Source organism: Thunnus maccoyii, chromosome 13 (assembly GCF_910596095.1).
Source record: "Thunnus maccoyii chromosome 13, fThuMac1.1, whole genome shotgun sequence".
Classification (NCBI taxonomy): Eukaryota; Metazoa; Chordata; class Actinopteri; order Scombriformes; family Scombridae; genus Thunnus; species Thunnus maccoyii.
Genome location: NC_056545.1, coordinates 13,946,371 through 13,959,153, shown reverse-complemented (window position 1 = coordinate 13,959,153; position 12,783 = coordinate 13,946,371). Strand labels below are relative to the sequence as shown.

The window sequence follows — 12,783 nt, the reverse complement described above, 5'->3', positions numbered from 1 at the left end:
TCCTCCCCTCACTTTCCTATAACCCCACCTGCGCCTCCCTCTGTGACCTTTTACGCAAAATCAATCAAACAAACAGCGATATAAATGCAAACAAATGTGTTGTTTCAAGATTTAGTTTTCTCGAAGACTCACTTGCTTATATACTGAAATTTATTTTCTATCAAATTGAAAAGGTGAGTAAACTCTATTTCAAAAATAAAAATTGAGTTCATTTTCTGTTTACCCTTAACCACATCCAATATTCCCAGTGTAAAGCAGTTTTTTATCGTTTTGGTGAGGAAGGGAAAGGGTCATCTGTGCTTTCATTTTCTTCACAACTCTCTATTCCCACCTCAGTCAAAAAGTATTTTCCTCACCCACAGCCTCTACAAAATGCTGCAGCTTCAGATCTTAATGGAAAAAAGGGCAAGCTTGCATCAGTTTTATCTAGCTATATTAGCTTTCCAAAACAGCATATCATTATGAAAGGAAGTGATAAGAAGCAAAAATATATATTTGTAAATTCAGTATACGGTATGCAGATCCTTCTAGATTTCTTTTATATACTTGAGACTCTAAGGTACACACTGTAACTGCAGCTGGAAGGTTTGAAACTTCCAGGTTGCTTGCAGTGTCAGAACAGTTAAGAGAGCTAAATCTGTGTCATCTTTTTCCATTTTCTCATTTTCTGAAGCCTTCCTTCAACTTAAATAAGTTGAAATGGTTCGTTAATGGTGTCGCTTTTATGGTTTTGGCCTTTCTTTTATTCTCCTAACCTTGATTTTATTGCATTTGCTTTTGATTTTATGTGGCTTTTTGTACTCTTTTCCAAAGCAATTTAAAGTGTGTTTTGAACATTGCTACTGCACATAAGTAACGATAAACAGAAGTAATACCAATAGTTGTAGTAGAAAGAGCAATGTTAATGTTTCTGTAGCAGTAATGGTACTTTTAACAATCTAGTACTTGGATTAACGTCACAAGTAGTACTGGTAGTGGGAAGATAAATGGTTGCACTAGTTACAGTAACAGTATTTATGGCAGTAAAATAGTGGTAGTTATAGCAGTAGTAATATCAGTAGCCATGGAAACTGAAGCTTTAGCAAGAAGAGTAGCATATTTTTCTCTACTTTCGTACATCAAACAGTGTTCCCCCCTCTGCTTCATCTCTTTCCTTTTTATCTCAGTCTGAATAATGCAGAGTTGAGGTGTGTGGTGGTGAACTCCCCTGTGGAGCTGTGGCCAGGGTAGCAGCTGTCCCTATCAAGACTCTCCTCAGAGCTGTCATGGCCTGTCTGCTCCACGGCTAATCACTTCCTACAGGCCTGCAGCATGGGACCGCCGCTGCTAATGTCATCAGCAACTGGGCCGGGAGAAGCTCGCTGGATGAGCGTGATGTAGTTTCATACACTGATGAGTGTATGTGTGTGTCTGCCAGTGGGTGTGTGTGCATGTGTGCAAGGGGTTGGTGGAGTGCAGGTGTGTTTAGCTAGCGGCTCAATGGGTGTGCAAATGCCTCAGGTAGTGCAATATGGGTCACGCATAAACTCACACATACACACACACGAACATCATAACCATTAACATAACCCCTTCCTTCCCACCTGCCAAAACACATTTGCCACACAAGAAGTTACTCATCCGTGTGTAACAAGCTAATGGCAAAGTGTGTCACACACCAGCACACATGGTCATATAAAAGTGGCCATTTGTAATGACACGCACTTCACTCCGGTATTTTGAGCTGAGGCAAAAATAAAAGCCTGGGGAAAAACATCCTGAGCCAAAAAAATCTGATTTTCCAGAATGTTGTGTTGTTTTTGATGGTTCTATTGTGGTCAGCTCTGTAAGGCCCTGCGGTGAATACCACTGAACCAACTGTCAACAGAAATGATTAATTATCAGTCACTCCAGCCATGCAACAAATTGGTAAATACATTTGCCTTCTGGGGTTTCAGCAGCATTTGAATAACAGAAAAGAGATTGATAGGTATAATCAGGGAGTGGAGAATTCAGAGAGAGAGATAACAAGCAAAAGGAGGATTGAAAGAGATAAAGGAGGTTTAGGCTTCTGGCAAGAAAAAAAATTAATGCTTGTGGATAATGGCAAAGTTATTACAATCAAATTGGGAACAAAAAGTGAATGACTGGGAGTCTTAGATGCCTTAAAAGCTACTGTTGTTGTGCCCTTAAGCTCAACAGTTTACCTCAAACACATCAGGCTCAATTATGGAGGCTCCATGGAGTGATTGTGCTAAATACAAGGCCAGTGCAGCAAGAGGCAGATAAAATACCTAAAATGTAGAATGAGCAGCCAGAGATGGGGGTAAATAAACAATCATGGAGATGGACAAGCAGACAGACAGAGATATGAATAAGAAGTGAGAAAGGAGGCGTGACAGTGCAGTGAGGCATGTAAAGGCAACTGGTGCCGCGCCACGCTGCTCCTTGCCCCTGCGGCGCACAGAGAAAAATGAAGCTGGGGAGAGGGAAGGCGGGAACTGAGACAAGAAAGAAAAGCCGGGTATGATTGACTTCAGCAAAATGACAAGACATGAAAGGAGAAGAGGAAGAAAAAAGACAAGGAAGGCAAGGAAGAGGGAGGATGGGGAGAGGGGAAAGATGAGCGTGACAGGCAGATAAACAAGAGACTGTCAGTGACTACATTTAATCCACTGGGTGACTGCAGCATCCTGCATTTCCCTGCATACATACATGCATGCTTACCTGTGTGCATGTGTGTCTTTGTGTGCACATCTGCCTATTTAATTATTATGGGTGTGTGTGTGTGTGAGAGGGGGGGGGGCTGTGTGGATGCATATAGGCTTTTTTGTGACTGCGTGTGTTGAGGTTTAGACCCAGCAAATCTGCCACTGCCTTGTGCCCTTGCCTTTGAGTGTTGAGTTTGTGCCCTCTGACAAGCTGAACATTTGTCAACAAAGCTAGTAAGCAGTTGTTGTTTGTCAGTAAGCAAGAAGAGGTCTGCAGAGGCATTCCAAAGACACACTGCCAGATATTGCATAAGTAAGGTGTGTGTGTGTGTGTGTGTGTGTGTGTGTGTGTGTGTGTGTGTGTGTTAATGTGTGTGTCAGCAGCCCCCACTACCACTCAATTTGGCTTGTTAGTGCTACTTCTGGGGGTTATGAGAGCCAAGAGCCATCTAGTCATTGTAACTGTTCCATATGGGCCATAAATGCAGAACTCATTTAGTCCAGACCCAGCCCAGCGAATAATGCTCGTGTTTTTTAATCCTTTTTGCTCTGTGACTATGTGATCATTTGACTTATGTGATTTATGGAGCTGACAGTGGTTTTCCCTAAGAAAGTAATGAACACACAGCTCAGTAGTTCCAAACTAGCAGCCCAGGCCCCCATCTCAGTCATGACAAGGAAATCTTGGAACAAGATGAATAAAAAATATTTTGGGAATGTGAAGAATTTCATGGATACTGCTAGAATATCATAAATGCAACTTGAGCTTTCTTTGAGTCACATGACAGAATAGAAATTTGCCTTTTAAGGAGGTTTGTAAACTTCCGGTTATGTTGTGCCATTGACAAGTCACAGTAACTTGGCTCATCGCTAACTTTCTGAAAAACACTTAAAGGACCAGTGCGTTAGATTTAGTGGCATCTAGAGTTGAGGTTGCAGATTGCAACCAACTGAACAGCCCTACCTTCACCCTTCTCTTCCAAGCATGTAGGAGAACCTACGGTGGCCGTGAAACTGGCAAAAAACACGAAAGGTCCTTTCTAGAGCCATTATTTGGTTTGTCCGTTCTGAGAAACATGGCGGTGCAACATAGCAGACTCCGTGGAGGAGGATCCACTCCCTATGTGGATATAAGATAGGTTCATTCTAAGGTAACAAAAACACAACCATTCTTATTTTCATGGGATTATACACTAATTAAAACATACTTATGAATATTACATTCCATTTCTGCCAAGTCTGTTCTGCTAGATGCTGCTAAATTCTACACACTGGAGTTTTGAAAAAGCTCTGTCAGAAACTATGCCACGAAAAAACACTAAACCTGGACAACAATCATTCAAGACACTGGTACAAAACAACATAACTAACAATGCCGCAATCAACACTAGCAATGTTGCTGAGGAACAGAAAGAAGCTAGTGCTAGCACACCTTCCAACAGCAATAAACTGGGTGCAATTCATTCACTGAAGAGAGATTTCGTCAAACAATCTGTCGATATGCTGGAAGCAATTAATGGTAATAAAGGAGATTTACTGTCACACTCAAGGAAAATTGAGGAAGCAGAGGAGAGAATCTCACAGGCAGAGGAAGATATAACTACCCTCCAACAAAAGGTTGAAAAACTGGAGGGAACAATGGAGACATTAAGCAATAAAATCCAAGACCAAGAAGACCGAGGAAGACATTCTAACTTGAGACTAGTTGGTCCAGAAGTGCAACTTTTTGGAAAAATGGCTTCCTAAGGTATTGAGTGATGTTCTCACCCCCACCCCAGTCATCAAACAAGCACATCGGATAGGTCAAGTTAACTCAAGCCGGCCCTCAGTGCCCAGAACAAATGTCATGAAATTTCTGAACTATAAAGACTGTGAGGAGACTCTGAGAGCAGCCAGAAGACAGAAGGAAGTGCAGATGAAAATCAGTGAGTCAGCTTCTTTCCAGATCTATCAGTTGAAATCCGCCAGCATCAATTACATTTTGATGGAGTTGCAGAGGCAGAGGACTATCTCCGAAGGATCCAAACTATTTTACGAGGTTCCCCATGACTTGAGAGCTGAAAAGTATACTGTCTCTCCTTACTCCATCTCAAGTAAATATAAGGTATGCCTGAAAGTCACAATGGTGATAAACTGAGGACTTTAGTTTGAGATAAACTGCAAGTAACACTCCCTTTTTTCCCCCCATTTATTACATGGGCACTTTTATTATGTGAACTCTCACAGTGGACAATTAATGTAATGACTTCAGTTTTAAACACAGAAGCCTAACCAAATCGGACCTTAGAGGCATTTTTCTTTGGCACTATTTCTGTGCATGATTACTGTAACAGAAACTTACCATGATGTGTGGTAACAAAAGTGGCTGATGTGAACCTTTTTTTTTCCCTTTCAATTTACTGCAGGTCGAGCTTGCGGTCAATCTGTCTTCAATATGTTAGTGAGCCTATAAAACAATGTGTCAGTACCCAAATCACGTTGCTCCTCACAGTGTGGATCAAACGTTCTGCATAACCAAAGTTAATTACTCTTTATGTTTTTTACTTACGCTTCATTTGGGAAAGTGCATAAAGGTTTCTTGGGAGGAGTTAAGATACTAATGTACAACCAAGAAAACAAATAGCACTACTATGTTTGAATCATCCTGTACCCATAATCTAAAAGCTATTTTATAGCCTCATGCTTAATGGATCAGACTTAAAAATATCTTGCTGGAATACAAGAAGACTGAACAAATTGGTAAAGCTTAAAGAGATATTGAATAGGACTAATCAAATGAAATCCAATATAATTTTCCTACAGGAGACACACTTGGTACAAAATGACATTAACAGGGTTGATAAAAGGTGGCCAGGACAAGTTTATTCTGCTGTCTTTACTTCTCATGCCAGGGGAGGTCATGATATTAATGCATAAGTCGATCCCCTTTCAGTTGAAAAATAAATACATAGATCCATCAGGGAGGTACATTATACTTAATGTTACCATAGTATCTATCCAGGTCAACTTAATATGTATATATGCTCCTAATAGTGATGATCCCTCCTTTTATCAAAACCTCTTTCTCTTCTTATCATCCTACCCTGGTCAATATATAATTGGTGGTGAATTTAATTGTGTGTTGGACCCAATACATGATCGCTCTACTGGCATCAACACTTCCCACGAACAAACAAGAAATACTATTCAAACATTCATGGTGACTACAAAACATACTCTTGAATTGATTACTTTTTAATCTCTAATGGTTTACAATCAAAAACTGAGAAATACTGGTATGTTAGTATATTGTTGTTGGACCATGCCCCAATCTCATTAACAGTGCAAGTATCTAACATCATTTCCTCACCGCCTAGATTTAACTCTCAATCTAGATGGCTCCAGTACCCTGATTTTGTGAAATTTCTTGATGGAAAAATAGATGAATACTTATCTCTAAACACAAAACAAACCACTGTTTCAATAAAATGGGATTCGTTCAAGACATATATAAGGGGCAAGATAATAAGCTATACTGAATACAAATCCAAAGTTTATTATGCACAGCTGGACATTCTTGAACAAAAAGTTAGGGAGTTAGAACAACAACTTTATCACAGTGATATCCCAGAAAAACAAGAAGAGCTTCTCCTATTAATATTCCAACACAATGAGCTAACTACAAATTAAATAGCTTCCAATCTGTTGTGGTTAAAGCAATCATATTATGACCAGGGAGAAAAAGCTGGAAATCTGTTAGCATGGTGAATTAAAAAGATACAAACAAATAGAGCTATTAAATTAGAAGATGGAAAAAAAACTTGTTGATCCAGTTGAAATAAACACTGCTTTTACAACATATTATGAAGATCTGTATAAATCCGAATACCCGCACAGCTTAGAAAAACAAAATGAATTTTTGGACCAACTTCAATTCCCAACTTTAACTGAGGAGACTAAAACTAATCTTGATAAATATGTATGTATCGAAGAACTAGTAGATGCATTGAAGAGTATGAATAGTGGAAAGGCACCCGGGCCTGATGGCCTATATAAATAAGAGGTTATCAGGAAAATTGTTACCACACCTCCTTGAGATGTTTAATGAATCCTATGAAGAAGGAATATTACCTCCTTCCTTAAGATCTGCAGTAGTTTCTCTTCTGTTAAAACCAGGCAAATCTCCCTCAGAAAGGGCATCGTATCGTCCTTTTCTTTAATGTCATGTTGCACCAAAATACTGTGTAAGGTCCTGGCTAGGTGGATAGAAACAATCATTCCCCTCCTGATCACTAACGATCATAGTGGATTTGTGCAGGGTAGACAAGCATTTCATAACACACATAGGCTGTTGAATGTTTTATATGCTAAACAAAATGCCAGAGACCATGAAATCCTGTCATTAGACACCAAAAAGGCTTTTGACAGGATTGAATGGAGATACCTTTTTGATCTATAAAAAGATTTGGATTTGGGGAATGATATCTTACATTGATCAAATTGATTGATATTGAGCCAGTAGCAGAAATCACAACAAACAACCACATTTCAAAGCTTTTTAATCTCTGTAGATCTACAGGCCAGGGCTGTTCTATGTCCCCTTTATTATTTTTGTTTGAAGGATATTCAGAGACCTAATTCTAGTCTAAAGAGATGTATTGCAGTCTGGCATTATAAAAACTGATTTACATTGTAAGAGATAAAGTTGAGGATTTTAATAAGATGTGGGTACCTTTCTTACATTTTATGAATGACCTGACTGTGTAGATGTCTGTGATAGGACAAGGATTGGTGGTACCACCATCATCCCAAGATAGCTTGTAATTTGTACCACAGCTAGAGAAACATGGTTGTGAATAGGGAGAGAGAGTATGATGAGGACTGAATTATATATTTATGATTGTTATTAATTAATTGTAATGTTTCTATAAATTTTGATGTCTGTGTATATGGATGCATGTATGTATGTGCAGGTATGTATAAATATATATATATATATTCTTGTTTAAACTTGTTCAGTTTTTACTTGTGTATTTACCATAATTGATTTTGTTTCTTTAATATGTGCATGTATGATTTTCTGTCTGTATATATATATTTTTTTCCTCTTGTCTATAATTACTTACTTATCATATTTAATGTTTGTTAAGCTCCTCTTTTTACAGAGAATGTTGTGTTATTGGGTGTGGGAGGGAGGGTTTTTATGAATGTTTGTTCTGTTTATTCAAAATGAACAAAAAGCACAATATAACAATAGACATAGTATTGAAAAAAGGGATGTTTGCACATGGGCCCATAACTGTTTTTACTTGCCAAACATCTGGAGGATTCGGCACTGAAATGAGACAGCAAAGCCAGTGGTATTAAGAACTTGGTCACAAGTCCTTCTTTTGGAACTGAAAAATTTCCAATGAATATGAAACAGTGTCCACCATTTAATTATAGTTGCCAAAAGTACCAAAATCTGTATTCTGTAATCAAAATTTACTTGCAAATGAGGATGGAATAGGAATTTAGGACAAACATGGCAACTGTTTAGTATGGTTGTTGTGTTGAGGGGAGGTTTGACAAGATAGTGTGGGACCATAATGGATGTTACAAATAATAACATACATACAATATTCAAATATAAAGGAAAGCCACAGCTAGTACTAAACTCTTGACAAAAACAGAAAGATTTCAGTGTTTCAGTAAGTCAGTACAAACAAGTCAATGTCACAACTATTTTAAGGAAAAATAAACTCGACATTAAGTCATAGTGCCTATGAGAGTATAGACTCTTTTTCTGTGTTGAATACCATGATAGCTGCCTTGACACATTGATCTCAGTACTGTTGGCAGCTTCACTAGTTCTATGTGCGGCAACAGTCAGCACATTGTGCATTGTGGTCTCTCTCTTATGTAACAAAACTTGATTTAATCTTTGGAGGTTTTAACACAGATCAGATTTAAGGTTGTTTCAGTGTAGTTGCAATGCGAACCATTATTATGTCAAAATATTGTCCTGTTGTATTTGCAGCTATTCATAAAGCCATTGTGTACTTGTTCAAGTAGATATCATTGAGCCATGTGTTTGCCACAGAAATACATTCCATAAAAAAAAAGCAAAGAGCCTGCAGCTAGTGGAGAACCAGAGGGGTATGACAGTATATCTGCACAGTTTAATAATTGTCATTCATTCATTATGAAGCACAAAAAAACATTATTTAGGGGGTTTTTGTTTGTTTGTTTGTTTTTTCTCAGTAGAGGATAATTTGGGGGTTTCCATATAGGTTACACCAATCAAATTCCCTAAATGTAGTTGCACATTCTTTATTTTTATTTCATCTCTTCATTTTTCGAGGTATTCCTTTTTCTTGGGCATCTCAACTATTACTATGCTACTGATTCAGTAGGTTATTCCAGGGAGAGCTTTGTCTTACAGCTTTCCTAATAGCACCTAAGTAGTTTATGAGGCACTAATAACTTCAGCACAATCTCAATATCACTTACAGTACACTTGATCTCTTTTATGACAGCTTTATTGCAGCAGTTTGTGATAAATTATGAACTGTCATATCAGAGAGTATGGATTATTTAGTTGTATCATAAAATCTTACATGAGCCAGTGTAAAAGTTATGATGACCTCTTCTTCACTGTCACTCCTCTTTTACCTGATCTTGCTCAGACTCCAACCAGCTAGTGAGCAGCTGAGATGGAGAAATGGAAGGAAAGCAACAAAAAAGGCCAGAAGGAAACGCAAGAAGTTGAAAGAGTGGATGGGATGGATGAAAGCAGAGAAGAGGTGGAGTAGAAAATTGCGCCATGATGAGAAACGGCAAGCATTGACAAATCATTGCTCTGACGTTTGCTGTGGCTCAGACAAGAGTGGAATTATTAAAATCTGGTTAAATCTAATGAAATATAAACTAGCCTGAAAGAGTGCACTGAATGCTGCAACATGCTGTAATAGGGTTGAGCACACTGAGATCAAAACGCCAACTAGTCTGTCAGTTATATGTTTGCTGCTAAGGTTGCGTTGTTTCCAGGGAGAGATACTGTAACAACACCTTGGCTTAAACCCAATTACCAGGAGTGATCCCTAATTGGTTTTGTTCCACAGGGCTCACAACATGTACGTTTGACTCTGGGTCCATGCCTGTATTTTAACCAAGATGATGCAGGCTAATTTCTATGTCTGTCATAGAAATGTACTATCCTGGGGGTTTTTATTAATCCTTTTTGACCCTGTCCAACCCAAAACGTCAGGAACACGTACTACACTTTAGGTAACAGAAACAGGTAGACACAGCTCAAATCACACAGTCTGTAGTAGTCACCACACTGAAGTGTTTAGTCCACCCACATCATTCAAAAGAGAGGTTGTCCTTTGCCAAAAAAGGCTCATCCCATCCTGATACCCAGATGTCTCTGTCACGCGAGCGCGAGTAAACCAATTGCGCCTTCTAGCGGTAACTCCCGTTTACTGTATGTGTTTGTGTGAATGTGGACCTGCTGTGGCAACAAAAAAAACAGCAAAAAAAAAACAACAACAAAGGTTTCACTTACGGTAAAAGACGTATTCTGTGTAGCTGGACCAGATCTTGTCCTCTGTGTGCTGGTTGACAAACGAGGCTGTGACTGACGAGTTGCAGGCCACCATTTGGAAACCGCACTCCGACAGCATGTCAAAAGCCCTCTCCAGGTGCTTGAACTTGAGGTAAAAGCGGGAGGTGTACCGATCCGGGGTCCTGTCCGGGTCCCGGCTCTCGTTCAGGGTCTCCCCGAAAACTTCTTTGGCCAGGGCCACGCGCCCGCATATCAGTATCCGAGGTACCCTCCTGAACTTGGCGTCGGTCTGACTCTCACGGCCCATAGTGCACGACCCCCGGTACCCCACCGTGATGAAACCGCTCTTTCTATCCGCAGGAACGAGAGAGGGCGGCGGACACTGCCGGTGGTCGCTACCCTGGGAACCGTCTTCATAGTCGCTGTGGAAGTAGTCGTCCGGACTGTGCTTGACATCCTCGGGGGTCAGGAGCTTCACCAAGTCGGGCAGCTGGAAGTACTCCGCCTCTTTTCTGAGCCTTCCTTTCTCCGGGAAGTGGTCCGGGAGGACGACTTGCTTGTCTCGGAGGTAGTCCAACACATACCGGAATAAAAACCCGTCTCTATCAATGAAATAGCGGCCCTTGGGGTCTCTCGCCAAGTCATTAGACGCTTCTTTTTTGGACGAGAATAGCTTGCTTAGTAATGAACTCGGGGTGCTCACCAAAGTTGAGTGACGCGTGTAATAAACCTGTCCCCCTACGTTTAATTCAACAACATCTGGGAAACTGTTCTGAACTGACGCCTGCTCTTTGGGGTTAGTCCTACAGTTTCCACTCAGCGCCATCGTTTCCGTCATGAACAGCTTCAAATAGGCTACACACCTATTTCTACAGCAAGTCTCAGAAATGAAAACGATGGATCAGTGTCAAAAGTTGCCTAAGCTTTGCCCTCGGTTATTCTGCGTTCACACAGGGTCTCCAACTTCATCCCACAATAACCTGAATAACAAGTCTCATCGATCCATGGCCCTTATCACCTACCAGTCTTTAGCAGTGTTGTCTGGAAATGGGGGAAGATGGCAGTCCGGGGATCCCACTGTGAATGTTAAAATAAAAATAAAATAAAAAGCCTACGATGAAAGAATTGGAGGAGAAAAGAATCAGTGATGCGAGAGAGGAGACATGTACACGGGCGCATCAAAGGCTTGCGTCAGTGGCTGTGGGACTCCCATCGCCCCTGGAAAAAGAGCATTACAGGGGGAACCGGTGGAGGCTATAAGAAGCCTATTGCACCAAATGAAAAAGAAACTTGTCCTGCTGCCTCTGGGAGTATTATCCAACAAGAAACCCGTCTGCACAAAGAGGAAAATTACGCAGTAGAACTGGGGGGTAAAACTCCACCAAAAACTTATATAGTCCAAACTGAAGAAGGTGTTGAGGTGCTGTTGTCACTTTTGTTTCCTCTTCAACTTCCCTTGAACACCAGCAGGTTTTTCCGGCGGCAGGAGGAGGCAGAATGCCTTTTATTGGCGAGAAACTTCGCAGAGATTGCACACGCAAACGGGAGTCATATAATGGTTTTGTCTGTAGCCTGTCACTGCAAATATGTCGTCTGCTCTGGACTGAAATAAACTAAATCCCCCTCCTCGAAAAGCATGTTGTCTTTGCAGTCCTCGAGTGGTGTTAAAAATCTCAGTTCAGCTTTTCTTTCTTTCTTCTCAGAGCAGCGGAGAGGACCGACCCGCTGCTGCTGGCTGCTTTTACCGGGAGCTGTCCGCGGTGCTGAAACGAACATCTCAGCCCCTCCTCCCTCCTCACCCTCCCTCCTACCCTCTCCATCAGAGCAGGGTGGTGTCTTCACACCTCCCCCCCACCCCACCCCACCTCCTCTTCCACACACCCACACACACACGCACGCACGCACACACACACACACACACACACACACACACACACACACACACACACACACACAAACACTCTCCTACACGCACAAGTTACCAAAGAGGGCGATTCTAGGCTGCAAACGCTGCTGGGTGGTAAAAAAAAAAAAAAAGTGTGTAAATTAACCCAAATCAGTCACAATCAATGATCACACACATAGGTTTAATGTATAAAAATTACCCCCTCCACCCCCCACTCCCCACCCTCACTACATGCAAATGTGGTGCTGTCAAAGGTTTAAGAGCTGCGTTTTCCTTTTTCAGCAGCAACTCAGTGCATAGTCATGGATTTGCTGCATCCCGCAGCTTGAATCAATTTTCATGACATTTGGTTTAAAGATAAAAAAATAGAAGACCTGGCAATTTAAGGTTTACCTGTGTAGTTCTCTGTTTTATTTATTTATTTATTTTCAGTTGAGAACACTTTAACAAATCAAAATCTTTTGACGAAAAAGATTATAATAAATGGCTGTAACTGCCAGTCAGTGGTAACACTAGATGAGATTTCTGTCTTGTACTCTGTAAAACGAGTAACAGCGCCTCCTTCTGTTTTTATGTCGACATGCCCAAGACTTCCTCTTTCAGCACCATGGACAGATCCTCACACAGGAAAATGGAAGCATTAGTGCGCGGCAGCTGTT

The 12,783-nt window shown here is 40.7% G+C and overlaps 1 protein-coding gene across 1 annotated transcript in view; it reads right to left on the bottom strand.

The window, feature by feature from the left end:
- Positions 1-11,056, bottom strand: part of kctd16b (potassium channel tetramerization domain containing 16b) — a 79,067-nt gene extending 68,011 nt beyond the window's left edge. Inside the window, exon 1 of the mRNA XM_042431794.1 lies at positions 10,219-11,056. Coding sequence (XP_042287728.1) covers positions 10,219-11,056 — 838 coding nt within the window. The remainder of the gene's footprint in view (positions 1-10,218) is intronic.
- Positions 11,057-12,783: the final 1,727 nt, after the last annotated feature.